At 47.3% G+C, this 18590-nt stretch overlaps 1 protein-coding gene across 3 annotated transcripts in view; it reads right to left on the bottom strand.

The window, feature by feature from the left end:
* LCTL (lactase like) overlaps positions 1 to 18590 on the bottom strand; it is a 79151-nt gene that overhangs the window by 47441 nt on the left and 13120 nt on the right. For 2 of the 3 annotated variants that reach the window (XM_082253014.1, XM_082253016.1), the window contains exons 2-6: positions 17548 to 17708; positions 14791 to 14878; positions 10990 to 11099; positions 7063 to 7191; positions 1932 to 2027 (exon numbers count right to left, since the gene is read on the bottom strand). In XM_082253014.1, the coding sequence (XP_082109140.1) occupies positions 1932 to 2027; positions 7063 to 7191; positions 10990 to 11099; positions 14791 to 14878; positions 17548 to 17708 (584 nt within the window). The remainder of the gene's footprint in view (positions 1 to 1931; positions 2028 to 7062; positions 7192 to 10989; positions 11100 to 14790; positions 14879 to 17547; positions 17709 to 18590) is intronic. The other variant, XM_082253015.1, reaches the window with a different exon arrangement.

Below are 18590 nucleotides of genomic sequence, written 5' to 3'. Positions count from 1 at the left end.
TAACTATACAATACCTGGAGTTCAGATTTAAAGAGAGCCAACCACAAAGTCAACCTGTTCAACAAATTTAATATTCATTCTTAAGGTATAATAAACCATCATGTAGAATATTCTGATTCTTGTTTAAAGTCTCGCTGGGGTTGGTTTCTATTTACAGTTCAACTCTAGGCAAATAACTTACTGTGACTGCACTGCAAGGGTTGTTTGCTACTTTATGTACTGTATAGGGGAACAAGAAAAGGAATGAAGAGACTCTCCCTATGACCGCACATTCATGACCCTGGGGTGTGTGTGGCAACCTCAGTCTGGACTCTGACCAGGCCACGCCCCTAACAAGAAAAGGAGATTTACTTATACGATCCTCCCTGTACCTAGGCTGGTCCCCTCAGCATTAGAACCCCCATGTTCTAGTGCAGGGGTCTGCAACCTTTTAGACATAAAGAGCCACTTGGACCCGTTTCCGAAGGAAAAAAAAAACTGGGAGCCGCAAAACTTACAAAAACCTACCGGGGGGTCGAAAACAGGGACGTAATTAGAAATCACAGGGCCCCATAGCAAAATTTGCTATGCCCAATGATCATACCCCAATGCAGAGACCAGCGTACATGTCCCTTTCAATGCAGTGACCAGCATGCATGCCCCCTTCAATGCAGAGACCAGCGTACATGCCCCTTTCAATGCAGAGACCAGCGTACATGCCCCTTTCAGTGCAGTGACCAGCATACATGCCCCTTTCAATGTAGTGACCAGCGTACATGCCCCTTTCAATGCAGAGACCAGCGTACATGCCCCTTTCAATGCAGAGACCAGCATACATGCCCCTTTCAATGTTGTGACCAGCATACATGCCCCTTTCAGTGCAGTGACCAGCATACATGCCCCTTTCAATGTAGTGACCAGCGTACATGCCCCTTTCAATGCAGAGACCAGCGTACATGCCCCTTTCAATGCAGAGACCAGCATACATGCCCCTTTCAATGTTGTGACCAGCATACATGCCCCTTTCAATGTTGTGACCAGCATACATGCCCCTTTCAATGTAGTGACCAGCATAAATGCCCCCTTTCAATGCAGAGACCAGCATACATGCCCCCTTTCAATGTAGTGACCAGCATAGATGCCTCTTTCAATGTAGTGACCAGCATACATGCCCCTTTCAATGTAGTGACCAGCATACATGCACCCTTTCAATGCAGAGACCAGCGTGCGTGCATGCCCCCTTCAAAGCAGTGTGTGCCCCCCCCCCCCCGGAGGCATCACTTCACTTACCTCACACTGGTGCCTGGCGTGCTGCTGCTGACGGGAGTCTAGACGGACGTCTTCTTCGGACTGCATGCGCGCCGCTGCCCTCCTCTCTGACAGCGGGCGGGAAGGTAACGTCGCCCCCCACGCGACGTCACAGCCAGGACAGCACCACAGTCCTCCCCTCGCTAGCATCTGCCCCGGAGCCGCAGCAAAGGTTCAAAAGAGCCGCATGCGGCTCCGGAGCCGCGGGTTGCTGACCTATGTTCTAGTGGTATAGGGTCCTGAAGTCATCCAGAGCAGGGTTCATACTCTGGATGTGAGGACACTGGGGGACAGACCATCAACCGGGGAGAGGAGGATCAGGTAAGTAAAACTGTTTCTCCTCTGTGGGCACAGCCCCACTGCAAGGGACCTTTTTTTTTTGTGCCCCTGGGTTTTACATTTGGACTATAAAGTACACACATGGAGAAAAATATACTCTGCAACATTCCTAATGTCTAGCAGCCCCACTGTCAATAATTATAATAAGTGTAAGTATATTGGAAATACTCAATTTCCAAAATGAAAGAATTTTTTTTTTTTTTTTTGTATAATTTTGCTTGTGGGAAATCTGACATCAGTTGTGGGTCATAACATATCCTTCAGTGATCAGCCATGAGGCTTCACTTTCTGCAATATTTACTAACCTTGATAAGGTGGTGTGCCGCCTTGTATGCTCCAGTCCCTCTTAGCTTTAGGCCCGGAGCATGTTCTCCGGTCTCATAGCCTTCAACTGCCACAGACTGTTTATGAAAAAAAAAAAGTGGTCATTTTTTTTCTAAATGCAGATAATTATAATAATGCTATTATAGCTGCAAAGGGTGGGTCAACTCAATATTGAACCCTACGGACTAAGACTGGGATGCCATTAAAGTTCATGTGTAAAGGCCGGCGTCCCAATACTTTTGGTAATATAGTGTATCTATATGTAAGTGGTGATGCAAGAATTGCATTTGTGCATAAATGTTTATATGAATTGTGCAATTAAATATTTATATTACATTTGGTTATAATGCTGCTGAAATGCTTTGAGTAAGTAAGTATCCCCCATTCTTCTAACAAGGATGATACGATATATAGGTGTACAGCAAGTTTGCCAACATTATATACTGAACAAAATTATAAACGCAACACTTTTGTTTTTGCCCCCATTTTTCATGAGTGGAACTCAAAGATCTAAGACTTTTTCTATGTACACAAAAGGCAGATTTCTCTCAAATATTGTTCACAAATCTGTCTAAATCTGTGTTAGTGAGCGCTTCTCCTTTGCTGAGATAATCCATCCACCTCACAGGTGGGGAATATCAAGATGCTGATTAGACAGCATGATTATTGCACAGGTGTGCCTTAGGCTGGCCACAATAAAAGGCCACTCTAAAATGTGCAGTTTTATCACACAGCACAATGCCACAGATGTCACAAGTTTTGAGGGAGCGTGCAATTGGCATGCTGACTGCAGGAATGTCCACCAGAGCTGTTGCCCGTGAATTGAATGTTCATTTCTCTACCATAAGCCGTCTCCAAAGGCGTTTCAGAGAATTTGGCAGTACATCCATTGGCCTCACAACCGCAGACCACGTGTAACCACACCAGCCCAGGACCTCCACATCATCCAGCATCTTCACCTCCAAGATCGTCTGAGACCAGCCACCCGACAGCTGCTGCAACAATCGGTTTGCATAACCAAAGAATTTTTGCACAAACTGTCAGAAACCGTCTCAGGGAAGCTCATCTGCATGCTCGTCGTCCTCATCGGGGTCTCCATATGACTGCAGTTTGTCGTAACCGACTCGAGTGGGTACATGCTCACAATTGATGGCGTCTGGCACTTTGGAGAGGCGTTCTCTTTATGAATGAATCCTGGTTTTCACTGTACAGAGCAGATAGCAGACAGCGTGTATGGTGTTGTGTGGGTGAGCGGTTTGCTGATGTCAACGTTGTGGATGGAGTGGACCATGGTGGCGGTGGGGTTATGGTATGGGCAGGCGTACATTGTGGATGGAGTGGACCGTGGTGGTGGTGGGGTTATGGTATGGGCAGGCGTACATTGTGGATGGAGTGGACCGTGGTGGCGGTGGGGTTATGGTATGGGCAGGTGTACTTTGTGGATGGAGTGGACCATGGTGGCGGTGGGGTTATGGTATGGGCAGGTGTACTTTGTTGATGGAGTGTCCCATGGTGGCGGTGGGGTTATGGTATGGGCAGGTGTACGTTGTGAATGGAGTGGCCCATGGTGGCAGTGGGTTTATGGTATGGGCAGGTGTACGTTGTGAATGGAGTGGCCCATGGTGGCAGTGGGGTTATGGTATGGGCAGGCATATGTTGTGGATGGAGTGGCCCATGGTGGCGGTGGGGTTATGGTATGGGCAGGCATACGTTGTGGATGGAGTGGCCCATGGTGGCGGTGGGGTTATGGTATGGGCAGGCGTACATTGTGGATGGAGTGGACCATGGTGGCGGTGGGGTTATGGTATGGGCAGGCGTATGTTATGGACAATGAGCACAGGTGCATTTTATTGATGGCATTTTGAATGCACAGATATACCGTGACGAGATCCTGAGGCCCAATGCTGTGCCATTCATCCACGACCATCACCTCATGTTGCTGTATGATAATGCGTGGCCCCATGGTGCAAGGATCTGTACACAATTCCTGGAAGCTGAAAACATCCCAGTTCTTGTATGGCCAGCATACTCACCGGACATGTCTCCCATTGAGCATGTTTGGGATGCTCTGGATCGTCATATGACCGCGTGTTCCAGGTCCTGCCAATATCCAGCAACTTCGCACAGCCATTGAAGAGGAGTGGACCAACATTCCACAGGCCACAATCACCAACCTGATCAACTCTATGCCAAGGAGATATATTGCACTGCGTGAGGCAAATGGTGGTCACACCAGATACTGCCTGGTTTTCAGGCCCCCCAATACTGTAAAACTGCACATTTTAGAGTGGCCTTTTATTGTGGCCAGCCTAAGGCACACCTGTACAATAACCATGCTGTCTAATCAGCATCTTGATATGCCACACCTGTGAGGTGGATGGATTATCTCGGCAAAGGAGAAGCGCTCACTAACACAGATTTAGATAGATTTGTGAACAATATTTGAGAGAAATCGGCCTTTTGTGTACATAGAAAAAGTCTTAGATCTTTAAGTGCAGCTCATGAAAAATGGGGGCAAAAACAAAAGTGTTGCGTTTATAATTTTGTTCAGTATAATTACATTATGCTGTATGTTAATTATGTATGCTATTGGAGAATACCTATTGTAGGTTGGATCCTATTCGATTGTTATATTAATGCTTAAATTACACTACACATGTGATTTTAACAATATATGGCATGATTACCTGTGTATTATACAGTATATATATATATATATACACTATATATATATATGTATATATATATATATATATATATATATATATATATATATATATATATATATATATATAGTGTATATATCTGAATATTCCAAGTAGAACCTGCAAAGTCCCCAAAACCTCCTTTATTACTTCATGCACTAATTAGCTTTGAGGAATGGGGTGCACATATTTATGAAAGCCGTTTTTTTGCAGTTGCCATAGTTCACTTGCCTTTCTAGAGAATAGTATTATAACACAGGTTTTATATAGCGCCAACAGCTTGCACAGTATAAAGGGAGACAGTACGATTACAATACAGTTCAATACAGAAGGAAAAGGAGGGCCCTGCTCATGGAGCTTACAATCTTAAGAGAAGGGGGGGGGGGGAGTGGTACAAAAGGTAATAGCTCTCTGGGGATGAACAGATAGAGGTGGCCAAAGTACAGTTGTAGGGGGAGCTAGGGTAGGCTTCCCTGAAAACATGAGTTTTCAAGGATTACTTTAAGGCAGACAGGGTAGGAGCTAACCTAACATACTGGGGTAGCGAGTTACAGAGGCTGGAAGAGATTCTGGAGAAGTCCTGGAGGAGAGATTCTAGTTGCCTGGTGTCATGCTGACCCTTTCGGCTTAACCCCCTGGCGGTATTCCCGGGTGTGGCTCGGGGTTAGTTTTCAGTACCAAAAGCGGTAACCCCGAGCCACACTCGGGATTACCCCAGAAGCACACTCACCTTCCCTGCGATCCCCCGCCATCCTCACGCTCTCTCCCCGCTGTGTGCTCGGCAGATGCCAACACTTGCCTTCCGGTTCCTTTCCCTGCGAGCGTTGCGCCGCAGGGGGGTGGAACCGGCGGCGTATTCAAAAGTGTAAATACACCAAATGAGATGATACAAAGTTGTGATCCTAACGGATTGCACTGTATCATCCCATTTCACCACAGGATTTCACCTGCTGACTTTTCCAGTGCCCTGCCTGTGCTTTTCCAGTGCTTTGTGCCTGGAAAATAGAGAATGACCATGGCGTCCAAAAAGCGTTCTTTTTGCGCAAAAGCGCTTTTAGACGAACTGGAAAACAGCGACAGCGAAACGGAGTTACTTGAAGAACTGAGCGATAGCGATTCCTGGGAAAATTCGTCATCAGGTGCGGAAAGTGAGGACAGCGACGATTCTGATGTCTCTTTCTGGCACATCGCTCCGTTGGAAATTTTGAAGAATCATTTGATATACTTCCCAAATTCCACAAGCGATGTGCCAGAAAGAGACATCAGAATCGTCGCTGTCCTCACTTTCCGTATCTGATAACGAATTTTCCCACCAATCGCTATCGCTCAGTTCTTCAAGTAACTCAGTTTCGCTGTCGCTGTTTTCCAGTTCGTCTAAAAGCGCTCTTGCGCAAAAAGAACGCTTTTTGGACGCCATGGTTGTTCTCTATTTTCCAGGCACAAAGAACTGGAAAAGTCACCAGGTGAAATCCTGTGGTGGTATGGTATGATACAGTGTAATCTGTTAGGATCACAGCTTTGTATCATCGCATTTGGTGTATTTACACTTTTGAATTTGCCACCGGTTCCACCCCCCCCCCCCCCTGCGTCGCAACGCTTGCAGGGAAGGGAACTGGAAGACAGGTGTCGGCATTGGCCAAGCACACAGCGGGAGGACGGCGGGGGATCGCAGGGGAAGGTGAGTTTTAAAATATAAAACAACAGATTTCCATGCAAAACAATGTACCGCTTTTAGCACAAAAATCCTGACATAATCAGACCGCCAGGGAGGTTAAATATTCTAAATCACTGATCTAGATCAAGTATGCAAAGAAGAACCTCTGAGTTGTCTCATCTACCTATTTGTTCTGAGTCACTGACTTAAAGAGGTTGTAAACCCATATATATATATATATATATATTTTTTTTTGTAACCTGAAAGAGAAACACATAATGAGCTAGTATGCACCGCATACTAGCTCATTATGAAATACTTACCTTAGAACGAGCCCCCGCTGTGACGCCCGCTTACCTGGATCGCGGCATCCGGCCATCTGATTGGCCGGAGCTGCGGTGACGTTACTCCAGCGCGCGCGCGCGAGCCGACGGTCACGGCACGGGCACCAGCGGCCGTTCCTTCAGAGCGCATGTGCCAGTGAGGTCACTGGCTGCATGTAAGGTAAATATCTCCTAAACGGTGCATGTTTAGGAGATATTTACAGTACCTATAGGTTAGCCTTATTATAGGCTTACCTATAGGTAAAAGGGTTTACTTCCTCTTTAAAGTGCTGAAGCCAATAGGTCAGCATAACAGCCATGAACATTCCAATTACAACATAACTTTCAGTACTCTTCACAGTGATGTCTTTCCCTACTTCCAAATTAGAGTTATGCTTCATTTTAGAGCCAGCCATTGACTGTAACTCACCCAGGGGTTGCTGAATGTGATCCAATATTTCACTCGGTCACCAAACTTCTCAAAGCACAGGTTGGCATAATCGTTAAAGTAGGCAACCATACTGATGTTCTGCCACCCGCTGTATTTCTCCTGGAGGTTCTGCAGATGTCACACAGATAAATAACATGGTTAGAGATGCAGCATTGATGGAAGAACACAACACAAGTTCAAGGAGAGCTTCACTATGGAAGTCATTTATATAATCCCAATGGCAGATTTTTAAAGTAAGAAGTATGGCGCAAAGTCACATTGTGTTTAGCCATTGTGGCTTAAAGTCTGTCATGTTTTTAGATTATTTAAAAGGGAAAGCTCCAACCACATTTATTATTTTCTATGTGAGACAAGTCTTGGTCTGTGAGGCTACAACACATATCATACAGCAAGACCAAGCAAAGTCAAGGTGATAGCAGTGGCGGCTGGTGAAGTTTTAAGATGGGGGGGCGCAAGACCCCGCCCTTCTATTTTGGCCCCTCCCATTTCTCAGAAGCCACACCCCTTATAGACCCCACCCATTTTGTCCCCTGTATTTTGCTTGCGTGAACCAATTCTCCCAATATATCACATATTAAGGGCTCCATCAGTACTAGTATATCCCATAATAGGGAGCAGGGGCCCTATTATGGGATACACTGACTGAGAGTGGCACAAACCCCACAGTACAGACCCCCTAGCACAAACCCCACAGTACAGGCCCCTTGTACAAACCCCACAGTACAGACTCCCTAGCACAAACCCCACAGTACAGGCCCCTTGTACAAACCCCACAGTACAGACCCCCTAGCACAGACCACACAGTACATGCCCCCTTTCAATGTAGTGGCCAGCGTACATGCCCCCTTTCAATGTAGTGACCAGCGTACATGCCCCCTTTCAATGTAGTGACCAGTATACAGGCCCCCTTTCAATGAAGTGACCAGTATACAGGCCCCCTTTCAATGTAGTGACCAGCATACATGCCCCCTTTCAACGTAGTGACCAGCATACATGCCCCCTTTCAATGTAGTGACCAGCGTACATGCCCCCTTTCAATGTAGTGACCAGCGTACATGCCCCCTTTCAATGTAGTGACCAGCATACATGCCCCCTTTCAATGTAGTGACCAGCATACATGCCCCCTTTCAATGTAGTGACCAGCGTGCATGCCCCCTTTCAATGCAGTGACCAGCGTACATGCCCCCTTTCAATGCAGTGACCAGCGTGCATGCCCCCTTTCAATGTAGTGACCAGCATACATGCCCCCTTTCAATGTAGTGACCAGCATACATGCCCCCTTTCAATGCAGTGACCAGCGTGCATGCCCCCTTTCAATACAGTGACCAGCGTACATGCCCCCTGCAGAGGTATGGCAGTGGGAGAGATGGGATCAGGCAGAGGGATGGTGGTGGGAGAGATGGGATCAGGCAGAGGGATGGTGGTGGGAGAGATGGGATCAGGCAGAGGGATGGTGGTGGGAGAGATGGGATCAGGCAGAGGAATGGTGGTGGGAGAGATGGGATCAGGCAAAGGGATGGCGGTGGGAGGGATGAGGGCATGAGGCAGAGAGGGATGGCAGTGGGAGGGATGGTCATGGGATGAGGCAGAGCAGAGGGGGATGGCAGTGGAAAGGCTGGATGGATGGATGGTCATGGGATGAGGCAGAGCAGAGGGGGATGGCGGTGGGAAAGGCTGGATGGATGGATGGTCATGGGATGAGGCAGAGCAGAGGGGGATGGCGGTGGGAAAGGCTGGATGGATGGATGGTCATGGGATGAGGCAGAGCAGAGGGGGATGGCGGTGGAAAGGCTGGATGGATGGATGGTCATGGGATGAGGCAGAGCAGAGGGGGACGGCGGTGGAAAGGCTGGATGGATGGATGGATGGTCATGGGATGAGGCAGAGCAGAGGGGGATGGCGGTGGAAAGGCTGGATGGATGGATGGTCATGGCCCATGATGACCATCCATCCAGCCTTTCCACCGCCATCCCCCTCTGCTCTGCCTCATCCCATGACTCATGGGATGAGGCAGAGCAGAGGGGGATGGCGGTGGAAAAGCTGGATGGATGGTCATGGAGGACTGACAGGACAGGAGGACCACGAGGACTCACCGGTGGTGATGTCTTCTTCCAGCAGATGACCTCCGGTGGTCTGGTCTCCTCTCCGGTGCCGCCGTCACTCCCGTCCGGTGTCCACCCGACTCCATCGCCCGCGGTCCGGTCCACTGCTGCGAGTGACGTCAGCGGGGTCAGCGTTGGATGTCCTGGATGCTGTGATTGGTCCAGGCTGGAGGCTGGACCAATCACAGCCAGGAATCCACGAAGTGGGGGTTTCCAAGGAATCTGCCTTGCGCCCAGGTTACGCCCCCCAGAAGGCAGCCAATCGGCGCCTCTTCTGGGTGGTAACCCCACCCCCCCACCCCCTCCACATCGGCTGGCGGCGGCGGCGGCGAACGCAATTTTTTTTTTTTTTCAAACTTTATTGCTCGTTTTGCAATCTTTTTTTTTTTTTTATCTTTTTTTTTTTCTTCCTTTTTTCAGGGGGGGCGGCGCCCTGGCGCCCCCTATGCACCGGCCGCCACTGGGTGATAGTAAAGGAGGCTGCTTAGCATGCGACTGCTTCTGTGGCATATTGTAATAAGTCTGCCACTACTGTACTGCTGAACATGACAAAGCTGGAACCAAACAGAAAATATAAAGCCTTTGACTCCAGGAAACCTAAAAATGATGCAAAGCCTAAATGCTCATTTACTCTATGGCAGTGATCTTCAAACTGTGGCCTGTGGGACAAATATGGCCCTTTGCTTGCTTCTATCCAGCCCTTTGGGCACTGTTGTTTCTACTGTTATGAGGCACCACTGCTTCCACAGACCTCTATGATGAGTCACCACTTCTCCCACTAACACCAATGATGAGGCACCATTGCTCCTGCTGACACCAATGATAAGCACTATTCCTCTCACTGACACCAATGATGGGGCACTATTCCTCCCACTGACACCAATGATGGGGCCCTATTCCTCCCACAGATACCAATGATGAGGCACCATTCCTTTCACTGACACCAATGAGGAGGCACTATTTCTCCCAGTGATACCAATAGTGGTCACCAATCCTCCCACTGACAACACTGATGAGGCACTATTGCTCCCACTGACACCAATGATGAGGCCCTATTCCTCCCACAGATACCAATGATGAGGCACCATTCCTCCCACTGACACCAATGATGGAGCACTATTCCTCCCACTGATACCAATGATGGGACACTATTCCTCCCACTGACACCAATGATGAGGCACCATTCCTCCCACTGACACCAATGATGGGGCACTATTCCTCCCACTGACACCAATGATGAGGCACCATTCCTCCCACTGACACCAATGATGGAGCACTATTCCTCCCACTGACACCAATGATGGAGCACTATTCCTCCCACTGACACCAATGATGGGGCATTATTCCTCCCACTGACACCAATGATGAGGCACCATTCCTCCCACTGACACCAATGATGGAACACTATTCCTCCCACTGACACCAATGATGAGGCACCATTCCTCCCACTGACACCAATGATGGAGCACTATTCCTCCCACTGACACCACTGATGAGGCACCATTGGAAAAATCCCTCCTGAGATTTGTGCAAACCTGGTGGCGAACTACAAGAAATGTCTGACCTCTGTGATTACCAACAAGAGTTTTGCCACCAAGTATTAAGTCATGATTTGCAAAGGGGTGAAATACTTATTTCACTCATTAAAATGCAAATCAATTTATAACTTCTTGAAATGCGTTTTTCTAGATATTTTTGTTGTTATTCTGTCTCTCACTGTTAAAATAAAACGACCAATAAAATTATAGACTGATCCTTTCTTTGTCAGTGGGCAAACATACAAAATCAGCAGTGTATAACATACCTGTGGCAAGTCCCAGTGATACAAGGTAACTACTGGAGTAATCTTGTTTTCTAAAAGCACATTAATTAGATCGTTGTAGTATTTTATACCTTTTTCATTGACATTTTCAGCTGCAAAAAAACAAAAAAAAAACAAATATCAAAATTGACTGTATAGAGCATTACATTTACAGAAGACATGTCTTACATGCACTGTACTGATAAAGTCAAACAAGTCAGAGAAAAGCTGTATACAGTTTTGAATACCGGTAGGTGCCGATTCACATTGGGGCGATGCGGAAATCCTGCGAATCCACTGCGGGTTCCCGCATCCCTCCGGACTCGCAGGCAGTTCACACTGCCATATGCAAACTGCTGGGAGTGTCAATACAGAGTTACCGATATCCCCAGATCAGTTCGCATATCGCAGTGCGAACTGCCAGTTCAGACAGAAATTGGATCGCATAGGAGTGAACACCCATGTGATCCAATGCTGGTGCGGACCAAAAAAAGGGTCCTGTGCGGCTATGGTCCGAATGCGAAACAGCGGGAGCCAGATCGCGGGAGGCCGGCGGCTGGGAAGGCTGTCCACAAGGTTTAGGAGTGTGTCTATGGGAATGTTTGACCATTCTTCCAGAAGCTCATTTGTGAGGCCAGGCACTGATGTTGGACGAGAAGGCCTGGCTCACAGTCTCCGCTCTCATTTATCCCAAAGGTGTTCTATGGGGTTGAGGTCAGGACTCTGTGCAGGCCAGTCAAGTTCCTCCACCCCAAACTCGCTCATCCATGTCTTTATGGACCTTGCTTTGTGCACTGGTCCAAATCATTTGGTGGAGGGGATTATGGTGTGGGGTTGTTTTTCAGGAGTTGGGCTTGGCCCCTTAGTTCCAGTGAAGGGAACTCTTGACGTATTACTAAACCAAAAAACGTTTTTTTACCTTAATGCATTGGTTGCATTAAGGTAAAAACATTTTTGGTTTCCCTGTGCCCCCCTTCCCCTGTATGAAGAAAGAGAGGGGAGAAGAGATCAGCTCTGTGCACGGCTGCATCTGTTCTCCCCTTACTTCCTCTTCACACAGCGTTTGAGAAGCAGCAGGAGCCATTGGCTCTTGCTGCTGTCAATCAAATGCAGTGAAGAGGAAGTGGGGGGGGGGGGGCGGTCCTAAGTCCCGCTCTGTAAGTCTTGGGAGTGCGGAGCACGGCTCAAAAGAGGAGGATCCAAGATCGCTGCCGGGGGACCCCCAGAAGAGGAAGTTCAGGACCACTCTGTACAATACCACTGCACAGAGCAGATAAGTATAACATGTTTTAGTCTAAAATAGTGCTGCGCTACAAACAAAATTATATCGCACAAAATTAATTTATATACAGATTAATTCCTGCTAACAATAAAAAACAATTATTGATTTAGGGCAGAGAATACCATCTCCCAAATACCTGAATCCTACTGAGTGTAAACCATAAATAGCAAATGCTTATATAAAACTATGCATGTGATCTAAATAAAATTAAAATACAAATACGGTGAAATGATAAATGTCGATTTATCATTTAATCATATTTGTATTTTAATTTTATTTAGATCACATGCATGGTTTTATATAAGAACTTGCTATTTATGGTATTTAGCTACAATGTAAAGTAGTGAGTGTACAGATTGTATAACAGTGTAAATTTGCTGTCCTCTCAAAATAACTCAACACACAGCCATTAATATCTAAACCGCTGGCAACAAAAGTGAGTACACCCCTAAGTGAAAATGTCCAAATTGGGCAAAAACTGTCAATATTTTGTGTGGCCACCATTATTTTCCAGCACTGCTTAACCCTCTTGGGCATGGAGTTCACCAGAGCTTCACAGGTTACCACTGGAGTCCTCTTCCACTTCTCCATCACAGAGCTGGTGGATGTTGGAGACTAGGGTTTAGGTCTGGAGACATGCTTGGCCTGTCCATCACCTTTACCCTCAGCTTCTTCGGCAGGGCAGTGGTCATCTTGGAGGTGTTTGAGGTCGTTATGATGTTGGAATACTACCCTGTGGCCCAGTGTCCAAAGGGAGGAGATCATGCTCTGCTTCAGTATGTCACAGTACATATTGGCATTCAGGGTTCCCTCAATGAACTGTAGCTCCCCGGTGTCGGCAGCACTCATGCAGCTCCAGACCATGACACTCCCACCACCATGCTTGAATGTAGGCAAAACACACTTGTCTTTGTACTCCTCACCCGGTTGCTGCCACACACGCTTGACACCATCTGAACCAAATAAGTTTATCTTGGTCTCATCAGACCACAGGACCTGGTTCCAGTAATCCATGTCCTTAGTCTGCTTGTCTTCAGCAAACTGTTTACAAGCTTTCTTGTGCATCATCTTTAGAAGAGGCTTCCTTCTGGGACGACAGCCATGCAGACCAGTTTGATGCAGTGTGCAACCTCTGGATAGGACGCTGAGCACGTGCACCATGGCAAGGCCTGTTCTGAGTGGAACCTGTCCTGTTAAACCGCTGTATGGTCTTGGCCACCGTGCTGCAGCTCAAATTTAGGGTCTTGGCAATCTTCCCCTGTTCCCCATTCACACCTGAGTTCTTGTAACACTAACGAGTCACATGACACCGGGGAGGGAAAATGGCTAATAGGGCCCAATTTGGACATTGTCACTTAGGGGTGTACTCACTTTTGTTGCCAGCGGTTTAGTCATTAATGGCTGTGTGTTGAGTTATTTTGAGGGGACAGCAAATTTACACTGTTATACAAGCTGTACACTCACTACTTTACATTGTAGCAAAGTGTCATTTCTTCAGTGTTGTCACATGAAAAGATATAATAATATATTTACATAAATGTGAGGGGTGTACTTACTTTTGTGAGATACTGTATCTGCCTTAAATCAATCCTTTTTATTGTTAGCAGGAATTAATCTGTATATATATATAATTTTGTGTGATATAGTTTTGTTTGTAGCGCAGCACCATTTTAGACTGAAACCTGCACAGCACGTTTGAATGAGATGGTGATTGGTGCCTGCAGCTCTTGATTGATATAGTTTTATTTGTAGAGGCTCGTAGGAGCCACTGTTATTTGAAGTATAACATGTTTGTTATTTTAATTTAAAAAAAAAAAATCTGACTTTAGTAGGGCATCAGCATATCAAGACATTTTGGACAATTTCATGCTGCCAACTTTGTGGGAACAGTTTGGGGATGGCCACAAAGCAAAGTCCAGGGGGTGGAGGAGCTTGACTGGCCTTACAGAGTCCTGACCTCAACCTGATAGAACACCTTTGGAATTAATTTGAGCGCAGACTGCGAGCAAGGCCTTTACTCCAACATAAGTGCCTAAAATGCGCTTCTGGAGGAATGGTCAAACATTCCCATAGACACACTCCTAATCTTTGTGGACAGCCTTCGGAGAAGAGTTGATGTTGTTATAGCTAGAAAGGGTGGGCCAACTCAATATTGGATAGGTTACTAGAGTTATGGAAATTCTTGTAAAACAGAATACAACTTCCCGCAATAATTTATTGTATTGTAATGTGTTATAGCTCTAAAGGGTGGGCCAACTCAATATTGAACCCTACAGACTAAGACTGGGATGCCATTAAAGTTCATGTGCGTGTAAAGGCAGGCGTCCCAATACTTCTTACAATATAGTGTACGCTACAATCTGACCGTACAAGCAAATTTGGATAGTTTTGGTGAATCCAATCAGGCAGATCCTTACTCTACATATCTGTTGGTAAATAAAAAGGAGATTGTAACTTGTTTGGTAAACTTTATCACACATCCATGTCCTGATATGGTGTTTCTTGGGTTCTTACACACTCACATTTAATGCCGGTAGGAATTAACCGAGGCCATGAGATAGAAAGACGGTAATGAGAAACCTTCAGCTCCTTCAGCAGATCTATGTCCTCCTGAAACACACAGTGATGGCAAAATATTGTTCTCATTTATGAAAGAAAACACATATATACTCCTAATGTACACAGACAAGCAGAAAGAGAATGGCCATCCACAGAAGCCAATCAGATCTCAGCTATTGGTTTTTGATATACACTATATTACCAAAAGTATTGGGACGTGCTGGAACTGGAGAGAGTTCCAGAGAAGGGCGGCAAAGCTAATAAGGGGAATGGAGGACCTCAGTTATGAGGATGACTACAAAAATTAAATTTGTTCTCCATGGAGAAGCGACGCTTAAGAGGGGATATGATTGCAATATACAAATCTTTCAATGGGGACTCTAGCATTGGTTGGAAACTATTTAACTTGAGGTCTCTAAAGAAGACACGCAGCCAAGTAAATGTCTCCTGCGCTCAAATGTAAAAACCAAAGAGGCGGTGGCTAAATTGTTGGCATCTAAAGTCTTGCTGCCCTCACAGCCACACAATGAAAATTGGATGAGAAGCGGTTTAACCTTATCCACTTCGCCTATCCCACCTGTTCACCCCTATGGACCAAAGCAATTATTACATTTCTGCTATGGACCTGTTTATTCTGCAATAACTTTGTCATTGTTTAAAGCGGAGTTCTACCCAAAAGTGGAACTTCTGCTTATATGCTTCCTCAGAAGTTCAGCCCTCTCCTTCCTCCACCGCCAGGCTAATTAGAAAGTGCAGCGTGCTTCCCGCATGCGCAGTAGAGAACCAGCTGTGAAGCTGAAAGGCTTACCCTGAATGGCGGCGGGAACACCCGAGAGCTGATACGAAAATTGGCTTCGGGAGCTGACATCGCGGGAACCCTGGACAGGTAAACTCTAATATTTAAACATGAACTTTAATGGCATCCCAGTCCTAGTCAATAGGGGGCCCAACCTTTGCAGCTATAACAGCTTCAACTCTTCTGGGAAAGCTGCCCACAAGAGCCCACCCTTGAGGGCCGACCCCTCAGTCCTCACTCCAGGGCTCCCTCTCTGCTGTCATCCCAGGACCCCCTCTCTGTCCTCACTCCAGGGCTCCCTCTCTGTTCTCATCCCAGGGCCCCCTCTCTGCTGTCATCCCAGGACCCCCTCTCTGCTGTCATCCCAGGACCCCCTCTCTGTCCTCATTCCAGGGCCCCCTCTCTGCTGTCATCCCAGGGCCCCCTCTCTGTTCTCATCCCAGGGTCCCTCTCTGCTGTCATCCCAGGACCCCCTCTCTGCTGTCATCCCAGGACCCCCTCTCTGTCCTCATTCCAGGGCCCCCTCTCTGCTGTCATCCCAGGGCCCCCTCTCTGTTCTCATCCCAGGGTCCCTCTCTGCTGTCATCCCAGGACCCCCTCTCTGCTGTCATCCAAGGGGTCCCCTCTCTGTCCTCATCCCAGGGCCCCCTCTCTGTCCTCATCCCAGGGCCCCCTCTCTGTCCTCACTCCAGGGCTCCCTCTCTGTTCTCATCCCAGGGCCCCCTCTCTGCTGTCATCCCAGGACCCCCTCTCTGCTGTCATCCCAGGACCCCTTCTCTGTCCTCATTCCAGGGCCCCCTCTCTGCTGTCATCCCAGGGCCCCCTCTCTGCTGTCATCCCAGGGTCCCTCTCTGCTGTCATCCCAGGACCCCCTCTCTACTGTCATCCCAGGACCCCCTCTCTGCTGTCATCCCAGGTCCCCCTCTCTGTCCTCATTCCAGGGCCCCCTTTCTGCTGTCATCCCAGGATCCCTCTCTGCTGCCATCCCAGGGCCCCCTCTCTGTTCTCATCCCAGGGCCCCCTCTCTGCTGTCATCCCAGGGTCCCCTCTCTGTCCTCACTCCAGGGCTCCCTCTCTGCTGTCATTCCAGGGCCCCCTCTCTGCTGTCATCTCAGGATCCCTCTCTGCTGTCATTCCAGGACCCCCTCTCTGCTGTCATCCAAGGGGTCCCCTCTCTGTCCTCATCCCAGGGCCCCCTCTCTGTCCTCATCCCAGGGCCCCCTCTCTGTCCTCATCCCAGGGCCCCCTCTCAGCAGCGATCGTACTGAAAAAAATCAGACAGGCTGGTTCTACTAAAGTGGATCGGTGGATATACTTCAGTACAACCAGTCTGCCATTGGATGGATCAAATTTATTCCTATCCCTGCTGAACCAGACGAGATATGATCCATCTGTAAGCGGCTTTACTCCTCGCTCAGGCAGGGTTCTTCCAGTGCTGCAACTGGTTCTGCAAAGCCTCCTCACTAAGGTACTCCCAACCGCCACCCCACCACTGCCTCTAAGTACAATGCAGGGTTAAATTTAAAAAATAAAAGCTACTGACACCATCCACTGCCCTACTGACATTAATCTCTGCCCAAATGACACTGTCCACTGCTCTACTGACACCGTCAGTATATATATACAGATGCACACACACATGTGTGTTTAAGCTTTGGGGTGCACACCCTAATGCAATAAGCTGTGCACACCTATGGATGTATTACTTAGAGGCAGCTGAGAAAAGTTAGGTCTCCTGTCTTGCCAGACGAGACTGAGCTGTGTGGCAGAGCTTTGTAAATCTTAGGACTGGATGGACATTAATTCAAGTTCTTTGGCAGGTAGATCAGTTCCCATACATGTATTTTATTTGTGTATTTAGTCGGTTGCCCAGAGTTTCAGTTTTTATTCACAAAGTTTTGTGTTATGAATATATTGTCTTCACCTTGACCTTGTTGTATCCATCGCAGGAAGAATCTGCCGTCTGGTTCATATACACTTTCCCTTTCTTGTGAGTGAATACATCCCATATGCTCTTCCCTTTGCCATCCTGGTCCCAGGCTCCTTCAGTCTGATAGGCAGAGCTGCCCACTCCCCACATGAAAGCTGTACAGAAGACAAAGATACTCAGCTTTATGTCACACAAGATACTTACTGTATGCCACACTAATCACATGGTGTGTGTTCCTGTGGACGCAGTGGGGAGATTTACTAAAACTGAAGAGTGCAAAATCTGCTGCAGCTCTGCATAGTAACCAATCGATTGGTTTCTGGGCAGAGCAGCATCAGATTTTGCACTCTCCTGTTTTGGTAAATCCCCATTGTGTCTAGATTTTACTAAAGCATTTGATACAGTACCCCATAAACACTTAAAGCAGCGTTCCACTCAAAAGTGGAACTTCTGCTTATCTGTCTCCCTGTAACGCTTCTGCGTTTCTTATATGGTGTGGATTTTCAGCTGCAGAAATAGTTCCACGTCAGTAGTCATGTAAGAGATATGCTGAGATACCATTCCCAACCTCAATGACTCATCATGTGTGGAAGGTCTTATTTCAGCCAGTAAATACACACAATTAGCAAGCTGGTTCCTAGAGTGACTTTATGTATGTGGTAACACAATGATGAAGGTTGAGGGATAGGTTGAGTGGAGGTGGTAGGTGATAGACACTTGAAGGTGAGACAGTAGCAGATGGATGCAGGAAGGTTTAGCAATGTTGTATGATAGCAGATGATAGAATAGCAGGTGGACATACAAAAGAGATCAACCCAGTGCAGAAAAGTAGCAGTAGTCTCAAGAGCTAGCAATCTAGTTATGCAGATGTGATAAACAGTCTTTACTATGCAGAGCTAGATAGTGTAAGCTTAGTATAAGTTTATAGAGAATTCCCCTGCGGGGTACTTAGCACTATTAGCGATACAGCCGAAGGGTGGTTCAGGAGAGGCGGATGATCCAGTAGCGGGATACAGGGATCAGTGCGGCGAGGTTCC

Source organism: Pelophylax lessonae, assembly GCF_965119305.1.
Source record: "Pelophylax lessonae genome assembly, chromosome: 4".
Lineage (NCBI taxonomy): Eukaryota > Metazoa > Chordata > Amphibia > Anura > Ranidae > Pelophylax > Pelophylax lessonae.
Note: the sequence above shows the minus strand (reverse complement) of the source record. Positions and strands in the feature narration are given on the sequence as shown.